The following is an 18,203-nucleotide window of genomic DNA, read 5'->3' on the forward strand; positions in this document are numbered from 1 at the left end:
AAATATAATCAATATCAATTTTTAAGTTTATTATTTTTAAAAATTTTTAACATTTATTCATTTTTTGATATAAATAGAACGTGAGTGGGGGAGGGGTAGAGAGAGAGGGAGACACAGAATCCGAAGCAGGCTCCAGGCTCTGAACTGACAGCACAGAGCCCGACGCAGGGCTCGAACTCATGGACCATAAGATCATGATGTGAGCTGAAGTCAAATGCTTAACCGCCTGAGCCACCCAGGCATCCCTAAGTTTATTTATTTTGAGAGAGAGACAGAGAGCACAAGCAGGGAGGGGCAGAGAGGATCCCAAGCAGGCTCTGAACTGTCAGTGCAGAGCCCAATGCAGGGCTCGAACCCATGAACCGTGAGATCATGACCCGAGCAGAAATGAAGAGTTAGTTGCAGGACTAACCGACTGAGCCACCCAGGTGCCCCTCAGAATTTTTTTTAAAGATCTCTGAAGCTGGGGCGTCTGGATGGCTCAGTTGGTTAAGTGTCTGACTTCAGCTCAGGTCATGATCTCACAGTTCGTGGGTTCGAGCCCCACATCAGGCTCTGTGCTGACAGCTCAGAGCCTAGAGCCTGATTTGGATTAAGTGTCTCCCTCTCTCTGCCCCTCCCCCACTCTCACTCTGTCTCTCTCTCTCTCTCTCTCTCAAAAATAAAGAAGCATTTAAAAAAAATAAAGATCTCTGAAGTCATATTCTTCTGCAGCTCCCCCTCTCTTCTCTGCTCCTCTGTCAAAGCAAAGCCCTTAAAGTTGCTTTAGCTTTTTTAAGGTGTCAGTTCCTTATCTCATTTTCTTTTACTAACTCTCTCCAATCATAACTCCATCTTCAGCATTCCAATGAAAATATTCCAGTCAAGGTCATCAATAATCACTGCATCTCAAATTCAATGTCATTTCTCCCACTCAGCACCATAATAAAGTTGACCACACTCAGAATTCTGTCTTCTCTTGGTTTCAATGATACCACACTCCCTGGTTTTCCTAATATATCACTAATAGTTCACTGTTCTTATCTTTTGTTGTTTCTTCTAGGCTCAACTTCAAAAGATGCTAGGGGTCCATGACAAAAACCAGGACTTTGTCCTAGACTCCCTCCTTTTCTAACTAAATTCTCCTAGAGTTAAGTCATCCAGTCTAAGCTTTAACTTAACAAGAACAAAGCAAAAATCTTAATCTTCCCAGACAATTTCAATGTGCTCCTCCCACTCTTTCCCATCTCAGAAATTAGCAGCATCATCTGTCTGGTTGCTAAAGACAAAAGTCTAGGTGTTTTTCTCGTTTCTTCACTTTTCATCTGTAACATCAGCAAGCTCTTGTGACCCTACCTTTAAAACATATTCCAAATACTTTTCAGCCTCCTATTCTATCATAACCCCAAGCTACAATCATCTCTTGCCTACGCTATCTAGAAAGGCTTCCCAAATAATCTTCCTAAGTTCATTCCTGCCATTCCCCACCCCCACATGACAAAATGCCTAACCAATTTTCTTTTCTTTTTCCTTACTAATGAAATGCTGATTTTAACTGGGGAGCAATGTGCTCCGCTAAAAACATTTCCTAGCCTTCCTTAAACCAAGAAATTATGACACAATCCTGGAAAAAAAATAAATAAAAACAGAAGTCACTGAATGGGATTTCTCAGAAAGCTCTTTAAAAAGGGTGAACTCAGCTGGACATGTAGGTAATGCGTTTCCCTTTCTGAAAATTCAGAAATGTTGTCTGAACCTCTGCCAGGCATTTTGAGAGTTTAAGGACAAGGGTCAAACTCCTACTGGTAAATTGAAAGTTAGTAGTCTATTAACACTGTAAAACCTCTAACCACGCAACTCTAGGATACTTCTCTCTTGACTTTACATATTGTTTAACCCACTACTACCATTTCTTTGGTTACATCCAGCCAAACTCAACCCCTAACTCCTAAATCCTTCTTCCTTACATCTTTGGTTAATACATTCTCCACACAGCAGCGAAAGTGGTCTTTTTTTTTTTTTTAAGGGGGGACAGGCAGATCCTGACTCCCAAGGATCCCACAAAACAGGCAGGTCACCTTAGGGGCAACCTTTACCCACTCAGAAATTCATCTCATCTCACATTAGCAGTGAGGATTCAGGCATCACCCAAATCGTTATTTTTCTTACTCAGAAGTTTAAGGCATCAAAGTGGTCTTTTAAAAACAAAAATTTTGGGGGCGCCTGGGTGGCGCAGTCGGTTAAGCGTCCGACTTCAGCCAGGTCACGATCTCGCGGTCCGTGAGTTCGAGCCCCGCGTCAGGCTCTGGGCGGATGGCTCGGAGCCTGGAGCCTGTTTCGATTCTGTGTCTCCCTCTCTCTCTGCCCCTCCCCCGTTCATGCTCTGTCTCTCTCTGTCCCAAAATAAATAAAAAAACGTTGAAAAAAAATTTTAAAATAAAAAAAAAATAAAAAAAAAATTTTGTTCTTTTCTTTCTTTAAATCCTCAAATGGCTCTTAGAGTCACTTAAAATACAAACTCGTTACTTTGGGCCTAGAAGTTTTATGTCATCTGGCTCCTGCCTACGTCATTCTCTGCCTCTTACCTACAGTACTCCAGCTACAATAACCTCCTTTTGCTTGCTTAAACATATCAAATTCATTTCTACTTTATGGGTTTTGTATTAACTATTTCCTCTGATCTGGAATTTTCTTCCCCTAGAAACAAGCTTTATCATTAAGATCTCAATTTAAGTCTAAAGTCTTAGGAAAGGCCTTTTCTAAACATCCAATCAAAAACAACCAGTTAGGGGCTCCTGGATGGCTCAGTCGATTAAGCATCTGACTCTTGATTTAGGCTAAGGTCATGATCTCACTGCACTGACAGAATGGAGCCTGCTTGGGATTCACTCACTCTGCCCCCTCACACCTGTGCACACACCTGCACGCGCGCACACACGCTCTCTCAAAATACACATTAAAAAAAACCCAACTAATTAATTTCATCTATACAACATATTTCTCCGCACTTTTATCACTTGTCTGTCTTACCTTACCCCACTCATCACTATATTCTCAGCACATATCACCTAGCATAAAGGAAGCCTTCAAATATTTGTTAAATAAATTAAAGACGTGTTGATACTGATGATACAAAGAGGAGCCATGATGCTTACTTTAGAGCTTCTCAAGAGTAGGGACTCCAGGGGCGCCTGGGTGCGCAGTCGGTTGGGCGTCCGACTTTCAGCCAGGTCACGATTTCACGGTCTGTGGGTTCGAGCCCCTCGTCGGGCTCTGGGCTGATGGCCCAGAGCCTGGAGCCTGTTTCCGATTCTGTGTCTCCCTCTCTCTCTGCCCCTCCCCCGTTCATGCTCTGTCTCGCTCTGTCCAAAAATAAAAAAAAACGTTTAAAAAAAAAAAAAAAAAAAGAGTAGGGACTCTAGTAGGGAAAGGCAGCTTCAAATGACTAAAAGACATTACAAATCTGGGATGCAAGTCAAATTCGAATTATATTCAAAGGTCTTTTAAAAGCTTCTAAATATGGGGGTGCCTAGGTGGCTCAGTCGGTTAAGCATCCAACTTTAGCTCAGGACATGATCTCACGGTCCACAGGTTCGAGCCCCACGTCATGCTGACAGCAGAAGAGCCTGAAGCCTGCTTTGGATTTTGTGTCTCCCTCTCTCTCTGCCCCTCCCCCGCTCACGCTCAGTCTCAGTCTCTCTCCCAAAAATAAACATTAGGGGCACCTGGGTGGCTCAGCCAGCTCGGGTCATGATCTCATGGTTTGGGAGTTCAAGCCCCGTGTTGGGCTCTGTGTTGACAGCTCAGAGCCTGGAGCTACTTCCGGTTTTGTGTCTCCCCCCTCTCTCCGCCCCTCCCCTGCTCACACCCTGTCTCTCTCAAAAATAAATAATAAAAGAATTTTAAAAAAATAAACATTTTAAGAAAAGCCTCGCTTAAAAAACAAAAAACCACTTCTAAATACGTGTATATATGAACATACATTAAAAACCAATGGAAGGAAATAACCAAAATTAAGATGTTTCTCTGTATATCTAAAATATATCACAAACAAAACAAAAACATAAGAAAAGGATTATCCCCAGGGGTAGGATTACACATAATTTTTACTTTATTATAGTTCTATGTATTTTCCAAAATTCAATAAGCAAGTATGTGTTACTTTTGTATTCACAAAAATTGGCTATTTATTTAAAAGGGAAAAGTAATTAAATGGTTCTACATTCTTGACTGTATAATGATTAGTGCTTTCTATAGGCATATAAGAATTGATCATCCTAATGTATGACTAAGTTAATTCCAATTTACCCTCCCAAGTTTCAGTTTAAGGGTTATTCCCTAGGAACTCTTTCCCTGAGGTTAGGTTACCTCACCCCCACAGTTCTCCTTATTTAAACTCAACAAACATACATACAATTGTCAATGTGTCACTGCCTTACTAGACCATAATTTAGTCCATAATAGCATAGACCATATCTTACTAACAAACATAGGTGGCATTCAATAAATATTTGTTGAATAAGTGGAGAAAACGTAAACTTAAGAGTTAACCCACACTGATACAGACGATGTCATATATAATATTGAATAGATGCTCCTTGAAATCTTTAACAGGGAAAACTACAGAATAAAACAAAAATAGATTGCCTTTCCACCATCTTATTTCCCAGTTTTTGGCTTTGACTATTACCCCAAATCACAACCTGACTACATTATCAACACTTAAACAGAAACCCAACTTTGTCTAGAGGCCACCTTTATCAATATACTATAAAGTCCCTAGTCTCAGAAGCAGAATAAGCAGTATTACTTTTACAGTGATTGGGGATGAGCTCCCTGGCACTTAAAAAAGTCCTTAAACTCATGTGGGAAAACAAGTGCTTCCTGCTTACCTGGCAGTGTGCTAAACAATGGAGAACTGAAAATGTAAGATAAGTCTCTGCCTTCAATGACTCACACTCACAGTTCCTAAGAGCCAGCAGATAGAGATAAAGCACCTAAGTAAACACCTAAGGATATAGCCAAAGTATGAGCAAGCCTATAGATACAATGTCTGACACATCTAACCACCTAATACCTCATTCAAACACCCAATGACTCTAAGATACACACCCAAAATTCTTACCTATGTACACCAGCAAAAGCTGGAAAATAACCAAATGTTCAACAGATGCATAAACTTCAGTATATTCTATATATTTAAAGAAAAAAGGAACTACTACAAAATGATTTAAGAAAAATGAAGCACAAAATGTATTATCACTGCTGAAAAGCAATAGTATCAGAAATCTACACTTGAGTATGCCAATTCCAAATAGGAGAGTCCACACAAAACAAAGAAACCTACAAATACCCAGTCACTTGAGAGAAGGTTACATATACTAGTCCTGCATTTGTAATCACTAGAAAAATATGTAATTGCAAAAGGCTGAAAATAATTAACCGAGTTAACAGGCCTGCCCTAAACCTATGCAAAGGTTTTGCACTTTGGACAGCAGCTCCAAAAAATATTAGGTGCCTATCAAAGGTTTTTTTGGCTTAAAATATGTTTTTTTAATGTTTATTTTTGAAAGAGTAAGCATGAGCAGGGGAGGGGCAGAGAGAGAGGGAGACAGAGAATCCAAGCAGGCTCCATGCTGCCAGCACAAAGCCTAAGGTGGGGCTAGGACTCAAGACCCGTAAGATCATGGCCTGAGTTGAGTTGAACACTCAACTGACTGAGCCATCCAAGCACCGTGGCTTATTTTAAATGTTACTAAGCCCACACTACATTCCAGGCACTATACAAGGTGAAGAAATAAAGATGAGTAAGTATCTCAAGGAGCTCAATGATATCGAGTAGGAGCAGAAAAACATATGTACAGTTACCAATACAGTAACTGCTCTAACAAAATCCTGACTAAGTGACACTGGAGAACAAAAGTAAACTGTGTTTTCATGAGAGATTTATCAGGAGAGGCATCTTAGGGTAAGTAAATTTCAAAAGGCAAAGGAGGAGGTAAGGGCTTATCCCAGGCAGACACAGCACTAAACAGTATGCAATTTAGTGTAGCTGAAGGTCTGAGAGAGTGAAGTACATGTAGGCATGCAACTGTGTTGAGACTTGACAGGATATAGGTCAGGAAAGATACACTAGAACAAAAGTATACAAGTTTTGACTTTGTACAATGGGCAGTAGAAAACCTAAAGGAAAATGACAAGATCATATTTTAAAAATTAAATTCTGTGGCATGGCACTAGGAGGGTTGAACAGAGGTTGCAGAGAAGTAAGTGTAAATAAGCAAACAGTTTTACTATAAATAGCCCATCTGAGCTTTGCAAACCTGACCTAGAGTGTTTAAAAGGAATGTAAAAGAGGAAACAAAGATTTAGAAGATAAATGGAGAATGGGAGAAGAAATCAACTTACCAAGAGTAGTGACACAGGGGCCCCTGAGTGACTCAGTTGGATAAGTGTCCAACTCATGATTTCAGCTCAGGTCATGACCTAATGGTCATGAGATCAAGCCCTGAGTCGGGCTCTGTACTAGGCAGGGAGCCTGCTTAAGATTCTTTTTCCCCCTCTGCTCCTCTGTCCCCTTCCCTTGCTCAAGTGCATGTGTGATCTCTCAAAACAAAAACAAAAAAATAAATGATAGTATTCAAGGAAAACCAGAAAAGCAGGATCAGAGTAACCAAAAGAGGCAAGTTCTGATACAGAAATGGAAGTGAAAGGTATACAAAATGGACCGCTGAGAAGTTAGTCTGATGTATCAGAAGATACTGGTAATGCCTGAAGTAGCTTCCATATGATATGGTCAGGATAAAAGCCTGAACGCAGAAGTTAAGGAATACCAAAAACAAAAAAAACAAAAAAACCGGGGGTGGTGGGGTGGGGAGACACCTGTGTGCCTCAGTCAGTTAAGCATCTGACTTCAGATCAGGTCATTATCTCACGGTTCGTGGGTTCAAGCCCCATGTCAGACTCTGTGCTGACAGCTGGGGAGTCTGGAGCTTACTTCAGATTCTGTGTCTCCCTCTCTCTCTCTCTCTCTGCTCCTCCCCTGCTTGTGCTCTGTTTCTCTCTGTCTCTCAAAAATAAATAAACGCTAAAAAAAAAAAAAAGTTAGGGAATATAACCTATATTTGTTCCTATAACCAAGCATTAAATATCTTTAAAATAATCAAAGTAGGAAAAGATTTCTTAAACAAAATACAAAAAGCATACCATATAGGAAAAGATAGAAAAATGTGACTGCTTGCTTTCTTTCAAGTAAATTCTACCCCCAATGTGGGGCTTGAACTCACCCAAGATCGAGTTGCACACTCAACTGAGGCAGAGGTACTGCCCAAAAAATGTGACTACTTAAAAATTAAACTTCAGTTAGATAATAAATATGACAAAGTTAAGCAAAATAAGACAGTCATAAAAGGACAAATAACATGTAATAGTCAAATTCATAGACAAAAAGTACAGTGATGAATTCCAGGACTGGGCAACAAAGAAGTAAAGAGTTTTTGGTGGGAATTTCACAGTTTTACAAGATGAAACAAGTTTTACAAGTTCTGGAAATGGATGGTAGTAATGGTTGTACAATGTTAATGAATGCCGTTAAAACTGTACACTTAAAAATATACAAGATGTTTAAGTTTTACATGTATAGCATACCACAATTTTAAAAGAGCACAAAAGTTAAAAAACGTCACATAATGTAAATACATATAAATACATAAAGAATTTCTGCAAATCTGGGGCGCCTGGGTGGCGCAGTCGGTTAAGCGTCCGACTTCAGCCAGGTCACGATCTCGCGGTCTGTGGGTTCGAGCCCCGCGTCGGGCTCTGGGCTGATGGCTCGGAGCCTGGAGCCTGTTTCCGATTCTGTGTCTCCCTCTCTCTCTGCCCCTCCCCCGTTCATGCTCTGTCTCTCTCTGTCCCAAAAATAAATAAACGTTGAAAAAAAAAATTAAAAAAAAAAAAAAAAAGAATTTCTGCAAATCAATAAGAAAAATACAAACTATCCAAATTTTTTTTTAAATGGGTAAGGAATGAAAACACTAAATTCACAAAAGAACGCCTGCCTAATGGCCAATAAACACAAAAATATGCTTAATATCTCTACTGGTGAAGGAAATTAAAATTAGAATAAGCTACAATTCCACATCCATCAGACTGACAAAAATCTGAGTCCTTTTTTTATGCTTATTTAGTGTGTGTGTGTGTGTGTGTGTGTGTGTGTGTGTGTATGAGAAGGGGGGGAGAGGGAGGGAGAGAGAGAGAACGAATCTTAAGTGGGCTCTTCACTATGAGAGCAGAGCCCCACATGGGGCTCAATCTCTCAAACCCCAAGATCATGACCTGAGACAAAATTAACAGTTGGAATCAAGAGTCAGACGCTTAACCAACTGAACCACCCAGGGGCCCTGACAAAAATCTAAGTCTTACAAATGTTAGGTCACCAGAACCTATACACCACTAGAGAAGTGTAATGATACAATCATCCATAGAACAATGAAGCAACACCCAGTGATGTAAAAGATGCAAAACACACACAGATCCCGCAATTCTACTTCCTAGGAAAATTCTTATGTGCCCAAGAAAACATAATAATGTTTGATTTTTTCTTTTTTTTTTTTTCTCTTTTTTTAAAGGGCTAAATGTTGAAAGTTCATGCTGCCCATTGAGAATGAATAAAGAAACAAACAAAACCTGATGTGGAATTCTACATAATTTAAAGAACTAAAGCAATATGCATTGCCATGGACAAATTCTAAAAAAAAAAAAAAAAAAAGGCTAAGAAGAAAAGTTGCCAATTTAGAATATTAGTCAACTATGAAAAAAATTTTTTAAACTTTTAAAAACACTAAAAAGTATTTTTACACTCAAAAATACTATGGTTTCAATAGTAAAAACAAAAGTATGAATGGAAAGGATATAGGCCATCTTCTGCACGTGATTACTTCTAAGAGAATGGAGTAGGGAAAAGGTTACAAAGTGATCTTCATCTGTGTTTTATTTCTTGGGGGAAAGGGGAGAGTTAAGAGTTAATCTAGTATGAGAGAGTTAAGATCTGTTAAATCTATACCATGGACATAAAAGATGTTCACACCGACTGTCTTCTAAACTTCTAAGTGTAAAATATTCCATAATTTAAAAAAAATCTTTAATAATAATGAGCAGGAAGCAAGCAGAAGATATGATTGTACACTCTTTTTTACACCTTAATCAGTAAATGTCTGGGAGTCAGAGACCTGGTTTCAAACCCCTGTTCCACCAATAAATTGCTTGATACTGAGTAAATTATTTAGTTTCTTCAGAGCTCCAATTTTCTAATCTGGAAAACAAGAATAACATCAATCTCATAAGGCTGCCATACACATAAAATGGCAGACAACATGCATTCAACTATAGGTATTTATTATTTTAAATTTGTAATAAAAACAAAGAACTAAAGGAAGAAAAAGGGCAAGAATTTTGGATGAAATGAAGTTATCTCATCTCAGAATTACTAAGAGACCACCACGGATGTTAGATGGATGTGACTGCCACTTTCTAGCTTCCAAGACCCAATTTTAAATCAGGAATTAAAAAAAAATTTTTTTTAATGTTTATTTATTTTTGAGACAGAGAAAGAGCATGAACGGGGGAGGGGCAGAGAGAGAGGGAGACACAGAATCGGAAGCAGGCTCCAGGCTCTGAGCCATCAGCCCAGAGTCCGATGCAGGGCTCGAACTCACGGACCGCGAGATCGTGACCCGAGCCAAAGTCGGACGCTCAACCGACTGAGCCACCCAGGCGCCCCTAAATTACGAATTTAAAAAAATAAATAAATAAAAAATAAATTAGAAATTTTATGAAGAGATTGAAGATTACATAGACCATAGAATTAGAATCTGGTTTTCTTAGTTCAGTTCAAAGCAACCAAAGCCATATCAAGAAATCCCAAATAATCCACTGTATTATCTGAAAGGCTTCCAAATAATGTATTTCTTTTTCACTTAAAAAGATCACATTTTAACAAACTCTTCCCCAATTTTTAACTGTCTCCTAAAGAAAGATTAACACCTTGAGAACAAAACCCAGATATATTCTTCTGAATTCCCCTTGGCCACAGGTTGTTTGCAAACAGATGACAAAGAATCACTATCAGAAGTACTAAAGCTCCTTCATCTTAAATCTTTTCTTGAGGCAAATTCTCATAGAGCTATCACTACACCACTGAAGGATCCAAGAACAACAATAAGCAGAATATGAACATATCACTAACTTTGGTATCTTATAGGCTATTCATTTATATGTCCTAGGCATTGATCTAAGCACTGTACAGATGCTCTTAATCTTCCTACATTCTTACAAATAAGAAAACTAAGATACAGAGTCAGTGCTGCAGGTTAAGTGTAGAAAAGTCAGGACTCAAATCAAATTCTGAAGCCCACGCTCTTAATCACTAAGCTAAATTTACTGTATCATGCTTAAGGAGTGAAATATCTCTGCCTCCTCCCAAATTTAAGTTCTAACACCGAAAGGGGAAAAAAAAGCAAGATATACTTAAATACAATAGCCAATATTAAATTGTCACTCTTACTTGAAGTTTTATTAGCATTTATAGTACTATTCATGAAAAAAAAAAAACAGTACCAGGACACCTGGGTGGCTCAGTTGGTTAAGCATCTGACTTTGGCTCAGGTCATGATCTCATGTTCATGAGCTGGAGCCCACTGGGCTCGCTGCTGTCAGCACAGAGCCCGTTTCGGATCCTCTGTTCCTCTCCTCTCTCTGTCCCTTCCTCACTCTCTCTCAAAAATAACATTAAAAAAAAAAGTCCAGTAAAGTGACCATATATAAAGGGTGGAATGGACTGGTATGCAAAAAGCCTGGGTTAGTTAACCAGATCTGTGTCACTGAACAACAATCAATCTCTCTCTAGGCCTGTTTCCTGATCTTATAGATGAGGAATTTGGCCTAGATGTATGGTGTCTTTCAATTCTAATACTCCATGCATTTTAACATGTTTTCTAAGACACTATTATATGTAGTATATAGTATATATGAGTAGATATATATAGTACACTATTAATTTAAATTCAAATTAACATACAGTGTAGTATTGGTGTCAGGAGTACAACCCAGTGATTCTTCGCTTACATACAACACCCAGTACTGATCCCAGCAAGTGCCCTCCTTAATGCCCATCCCCCCATCCACCTCCCCTCCAGTAACCCTCAGTTTCTTGTTCTCTGTATTTAAGAGTCTCATGGTTTGCCTCCCTGTTTTTATCTTCTTTTCCCTTCTCTTCTCCTATGTTCATCTGTTTTGTTTCTTAAATTCCACTTGAGTGAAATCATGTATTTGTCTTTCTGACATTTTGCTTAGCATAATACACTGTAGTTCCATCCACATTGTTGCAAATGGCAAGACTTCATTCTTTTTCATTGCCAATAGTCTGCTGTACACGTTATGTATGTGTATGTATATATATATATCTATACACACACCACTAATATATTTTTTGAACAAATATTTTAAAGGTTATCTTTTGAAAACCTTCAAAATTAAAACACATATAGTATACACTTGTGTCTATTCTTTACTCAAACATATTTAATCTGTGCTATTAGAAGTCAGGAAAGTGGGGCGCCTGGATGGCTCAGTCGGTTAAGTGTCTGACCTTTGGTTTCAGCTCAGATCATGACCTCCCAGTTTGTGGGTTTGAGCCCTGCATCGGGCTCCGCACTGACAGTGTACAGTCTGCTTGGGATTCTCTCTCTGCGGCTCCCCTGTTCCCATGCTCTGTCTCCATCGCTCTCTCAAAAAACAAGTCAGAAAGTGACTAGAAAGGGGCAGTTGGGGGTTCCTATGGTGCTTATAATATTTTTTCAGATCTGATCTGGGTGCTGGTCACACCTTATTGTTAAATTTTACTTTGATATGAAAAAGGTGTTATTTCCTAAAGATAACAGTGAAGATACTTAGGTGCTAATTCCACAACCATGTTTACAGTATATCAGGGCTGTGTATGCAATCTTTCAAAATATGTAAATGTGTCTCTTGCCTAATTTTCGCCAATCATCTCTGCTCCCTAGTTCCAATTCAGGTGCCTACAGAAAAAAAAAATGTACTTATAAATTCCAGTATTCCTGTAATTCCTCTGGCACTGTCTTCTGAAATTTGAGGTCAGTCTTAACCTTCCTTTGGACCCTAGCTCAAAAACCTCCCTCCAATATTGTACACCTGAAACTAAGATAACACTGTATGTTAACTAACTGGAATTAAAATGAAAACTTAAAAAAAAAAAAAACAAACCCTCCCTCCATACACACACCCTCAGAACTCCCATAACATTTACCCTTTGTATTTAACTAAGTTTTAATCTATCTCCAACCAAGTCTCTTGGGGCTATGGTCAATATGCTCAATAACTGTTAATATCATTATTTACTGGAAAATAAGAACACATATTCTTTACAAAATGGTGACAAGCTAGGGAATCCCCTATGCATTTAAATCTATGCCTGATCAGAGGCGCCTGGGTGGCTTAGTCGGTTGAGTGCCCGACTTCAGCTCAGGTCATGATCTCATGGTTCGTGGGTTCGAGCCCCACATCGGGCTCTGTGCTGACAGCATAGAGCCTGGAGCATGCTTTGGATTCTGTGTCTCCCCCTCTCTCTGCTCCTCCCCCACTCATGCTCTGTCTCTCTCTTAAAAATAAATAAACAGTAAAAAAAAAAAAATTTAAGCTATGCCTGATCAAAATCTTTATAATAGTGAAATAAAACAAGAAATGCAACCCAAACAGTATTATTGAGCCAGACTCCTTTTTTTTTTTTTTTACCCAATCAAAAGCTTTCCTCACTCAATCCACACAGAGAACCCCATAACGCACACTATTTAAGTTATACAGAGCTGTAACTTATGTAACTGTGAAAGCAAACCACTTTTGTACTCTTATTAAAAATATCGTTCAGGGGCGCCTGGGTGGCGTAGTCGGTTAAGCGTCCGACTTCAGCCAGGTCACGATCTCGCGGTCCGTGAGTTCGAGCCCCGCGTCAGGCTCTGGGCTGATGGCTCGGAGCCTGGAGCCTGTTTCCGATTCTGTGTCTCCCTCTCTCTCTGCACCTCCCCCGTTCATGCTCTGTCTCTCTCTGTCCCAAAAATAAATAAAAACATTGAAAAAAAAAAAATTTAAAAAAAAAAAAAATATCGTTCAAATTCTGGTTACATTCATTTTCAGCAGGGAATTTCACCTTTCTCTTTAAATCAAAAAGGAAAAAGTTTACAAGAAAAAGATGATCATTAATTTACAAAGGGAAAAACTTAAAAGTCTTAAAAACAAAACAACATTCAAAGCTAGTAATAGCCATGTTATAAAATTTTTTGTACCTTTACTGTTCATTCATCCTTTCAATAAATTATACCACACATCTTACATAGTTAATAGTCTGAAACGTTCTTCTAAAGAGTTTTTTCTATAGCAGTGGTTCTCAACATTTGGCAAAGTCTGCAGACATTTTTAGTTTATAACTGGCAGGGAGGGTAGGGAGGAGGGTTGGCTATGCTACCGGCCACCAGTGATAGAAGCCAGGGATACTGCTTAACATCCTACAACTCAGAGAGCCACCCACAGCAAAGAATTCATTATCAGCCTAAAATGTCAACAGTGCCAAAAATGAGGAACTATGGTCTACAGTAATCAAGACTTTAACTTCTAAAGATTTGCCTACTAGCTCTATAGATAAAATATGTTAAATTTAAAATGACACTAAATACAAAATCCATTTAAATACTTAAAAGAAAACTTACACAGTAACAGTTTTCATGAAACCAATTTTTAATGCCACAGATTTAAATATTCCCTATTGGAATCCTAAAAAGAATGTTAGCAAAGTGCAGCTACAATATGAAAAAACTACAGGTAATATATAACACAAAAACAAACAGTACGTGCATTGACCTAAGGGCATTTTACTTCACTGAGCTTCAAATTTAAAAGGATTTTGCGTATTGAAATGCAAGTAAATCTTTAATTACAGGTAACACTTATTTTAATGTTTAAACTATTAGATTGGTTTAAATCCTTTAACCAGTAACACAAACCAGTCTCAACTATTTTTAAATAAAGTATGCCTATCCTTGGAAAGTCATGACAGTGTGATACAATATAAAAACTAGGAGATCTAGATCCAAACCCAAAACCTGTATGTTTACAAATTATCTAACTTCTTTGAATCTCAATTTCCTCATCTAAGAAATAAGAAATCTAATTTAAAGAATTGTTCTTGAAAATTAGCAATAATGCATAAATAAATGGTACTGAGAGCCACTCTACAAATAGTAGTTATTGTTAACAGCAATAATAATTAATAACACAATCTGTGAATATAGATTATAGTTTTATTATATCCTCACAATCAACACTTATGTAATTCGACTCATAAAGTAACTATAAAAGGTACTTTAATCAATTTCCCATTCCTGGCAATTTGAAATACTACTTAAAATTCACACAGATTTAAAATTAATGTCTGACACATAAAAGGATGGATTTCCAAACAGTCTCCAGGAAAAAAAGGCCTAGATGCCTTTATTTATTAAGTAAATAACATATTTGCATGTCTCAAAATTCAAAAGGGATCCTCTGATGCCAGTTACCCCAGACACCCAAATCCTTTATACATAACTAATACATTTTAGCAATTTCTCCTCACTAATCCTCTCACCTGCAGAGACAAATACACATATTTCCCCCTTCTTCCAACACAAATAGTGGCCTCCTCCACACTATTCTGCACCTTGCTTTTCACATTTGATTTATCTTGGAGGCTATATTTTAATTAACACACTCCAAGAATGCCCACTTATAACTTCTTAAGGTCAGAATCAGCAGATATCAGCTATCTTTATAAAAGAACTTAAAAAAAAAAAAAAAGCCCTTAAATCAGTCAGTATTCTTAGTAAATACAAGCATATGAAACAAACTTTGTAAACTGGAGATTTACATAGATGACATGATGAAATACTTGATTACTTGACCAGACGCTCAAAATACTGCATTTACACACTTAATAAGGAAACATGTGGATTGTACAAGTCCTTCAAAGAGCTCCAAATAAAAAACCAACATAATACACTTATAGAACTGGGCCTACTAAATTAGGATGAAATACAATATTCGTTAAAATAAAGCTATTTATTGGTTATAATCCAGATTAAATTATTTGACCCTTTCCTTAATGTTCTTTGCAACTTCTTTTCTGGAAGAAGTTTCCTTCCAAATTTATAAAGGCACTCTTCTTAAAATAATTTGTGTTTGCATTTCCTGTTCTCTTCGTCTGAAAAACTATAACGCTTACTTGAAGCCAGCCCTCATCATCCCTTACATATAAAGAGCAGTATTATTTTAACAATAGGCATTGCGAGAGCAATACAAGATTTTTTTAAGCTTTAATTGGAAGTACTAAAAATATGGTGAAAGCCTCCTCATATAAAGCAAAGAGACCATATGAATTACAAGCAGCAACTTACCATTTTTAAGTAATAAAAAATAAAGTATTAGAAGTCTTACATTAAGTTTCAGGCATGTACAACTTCAGAGAAAAAATGTTTTAGGCTGTTGGCAACAGTATTAGATGAATCTTTCACTAGGAACATATATGTCAACTGTGCTGGAATATATTTTCTTGCAAATAAAAAGTTAGAATCATTGTTTCACTGTTTATCAGTACAGACATTTATGACCCTATTTCTGCACTGTACCACAAAAAATACAAAGTCATCCTTCCATTCAGAGTTTTGGCACTTGAACAAATACAGAGGTCAGAGTTCATACACATGCTCTGTAAAACAGATCATTATTTATATACTACAACCTTCAGTAAATCTGCTAGTATTTGTTATTTTTAAGTAATTTTAAAGAATTATATTCTCCAAGTCTAACTGGAAAGATAGAATCAGTGATATAAAGCTCAAGTGTTATCATTTATGTTAATTACTCATCACATACTTAGAATGCTGAATTTCACAAATCTTTGGGATTATCAAAGTTCAACATAAGAAAAATACAAATAGCAATGATACATTCTATAATGGTATGTGACATCTTGAAAATAACTATTTCAGTATTACTTTTTCATCTCTGTTAAATCCAAGGAGGAAAAACTTGACATTCTTGTTGATTTGGGTATGAAAAATTGTACTGATAACTGCATAGTTTTGAGTCAAATCACTAGGATGTTGTGAATATGTTATATACATAAATATGGCCAACACTAAAGTATTTAAATTCCTCAGGACTCATAAACAGCTTGAGACCAAAAAAAAATTTTTTTTTAAATAATTTCAGGTTACATCGGGATAAACCTACTCAATAAGGAGATATAATAATGTACTAATATCTGGTGAAATCTCATGTTTTAAATAGGGCTGTTTTTCAAAAGAAGTTAACTATGAGGGACATCATAATGAAGTTTCATGGCACAACCCAACAGTCACAGAGGCATTGTGTTAAGAGAGACTCTGATATGTAACTTGTAAACAGTATTTTGAAATAAGCTACTTATACTCTCCATTATTTTTTCCTAACGAAAAATATTTAAATGCCTTTAATACACCAAACAACTTGCCTTCACCCAGTCAAAAAGATTTAGATGTCAAAAGAGGCCTAGGAATTGGGGGGGGGGGGGAGCGTGAAAACGAGATAATCTAATTTGGAATTAATTTCCTACCTCAGGTGAAAATTCCCTTATCCCCCCATTCAAATAAAATAGTATTCCTTATGTCTCCTCTTCTCTCCCAACACCGAACTAAGAGGAGTAACTCTGATCGTCTCTTTTCATCAACACCTAAGATCTTTTACCGTTCCTTCCTTCCTTCCCTAAGGAAAGGGCAGTGGAGGCCAAACAGGCTATAATACAGAATACCCTTAAAAGTGTGGGCCTTTGAGCAGCGCGGCTCTCCGGATCCAGTTACCACCTTTCCCCTTCCCCCAACCCACTTCCCGGGTTTTCTCAGGCTCGGCCTGCTCCCTCCACACCCTACAGCCACACTTCCAGCTGTTGCCACAGCCTCAGGGCTCTCTCTAGAGCTCACACCCCTCCAAGAAGTGCCCCCTTCTCCATCTGCCCCCCAAACCGTGTTCCTCTCCAGACCACCCGCCCGCGAGACGGTCCATCCCAGGGCCCGGGGAGGGGAGGGGAAGGCGACGGAAGCAGGGGGAGACTGCTGCTTCCCCACAGGCAGATGGGCGACCGCAAGGAGGGCCACCCAGGGGTTACCGGGGACACTGAAGTCGCTACTGGAAGAACCCTCCCACCCTGGGCTGAGGTGGGGGATGTCCGGGAGTTCATTTCTGACCTCCTCGCTCTTCAGCACCTCCTTGAACTCCCGCTTGATTCGCTGCACCGCGATGTTGGCCATGTCTCCGCCCGCAGCTGATTCGTACCCGCCTCCTCCGCCACCGCTACGACCACCGCCACCGCCGCCACCTCTTCCACCACCGCCTCCTCCCTCGGCGACTCACACCCGAGCACACGAACGCTGCCACCGCCACCCCGGCCGCCGCGCTCTCCTCAGTGTGGAATCACCTCCGCGCCCGGCCACCAAAATGGCGCCGGATCCGCGCATGCGCAAGACGCTGACCCGGCCGAGCGGCGCAGCCGCTCCCGTTGTAGCCCCATACGCCTCAAACGCTAGCCCGCGCCGCGCCGCGCCGCGCCGCGCCGCGCAGCGCGTCTCTGCCGGAGCTGCGGCCGCGTGGCTCCGCCCTGCCGGCGTCTGGGGCCAGGAGGGTGCGGCTTCCGCGCTGGCCAGCCTTGCCCGGGCCTCTTGGGTCCCCTCCTGTGCCTCCGCCCCTCTTCAGCCTCTGTGGTGTGGTCGTCGCTTCCAGCCGTGGCCTTTGACTGAAGGCTGAGCCCGACCTAACGGGTTCACGCGGCCCCACTCGGCTGTGAGCGCCGTCCTGACTCACCCAGTCCCAGAACCCACGGGCTTAATGTGCCTGGTTGTGTCTAATCTATAAAAACACCATTCCAGAACTCGATCTGGCCCATTTGCTGTTGGTATAAGCCCAGAAAATCCACTGCGCTCGTTTTCCTTCTGAAGCCATTGTGGTGGCAGTATTATTACGATCATTCCAGGTACTACAAATCACTGAATTAAGAGTGGTCATTGTTGGGTCCCAGCAGGTGTATTTGAAACAGGTACTCATTGGATATGCCTGAGATGGATTTAGAAGTCAGATGTTGATCTTTGAAC

General features: G+C 39.4%; 1 protein-coding gene and 1 non-coding gene across 3 annotated transcripts in view; both read right to left on the reverse strand.

Annotated features, from left to right (window-relative positions):
* The window catches only part of UBE2K (ubiquitin conjugating enzyme E2 K), a 71,751-nt gene extending 54,197 nt beyond the window's left edge, over positions 1–17,554 (reverse strand). The window contains exon 1 of one of the 2 annotated variants that reach the window (XM_030314001.3): positions 17,304–17,554. In XM_030314001.3, coding sequence (XP_030169861.1) covers positions 17,304–17,366 — 63 coding nt within the window. In that variant the 5' untranslated portion in view covers positions 17,367–17,554. The remainder of the gene's footprint in view (positions 1–17,303) is intronic. The other variant, XM_030314002.1, reaches the window with a different exon arrangement.
* On the reverse strand, positions 2,012–2,165 carry LOC115513260. The gene has a single exon (XR_003968644.1). It is a non-coding gene; the product is annotated as a U12 minor spliceosomal RNA (small nuclear RNA).
* Positions 17,555–18,203: the final 649 nt, after the last annotated feature.

The sequence above is a fragment of the Lynx canadensis genome, chromosome B1, assembly GCF_007474595.2.
Source record: "Lynx canadensis isolate LIC74 chromosome B1, mLynCan4.pri.v2, whole genome shotgun sequence".
Lineage (NCBI taxonomy): Eukaryota > Metazoa > Chordata > Mammalia > Carnivora > Felidae > Lynx > Lynx canadensis.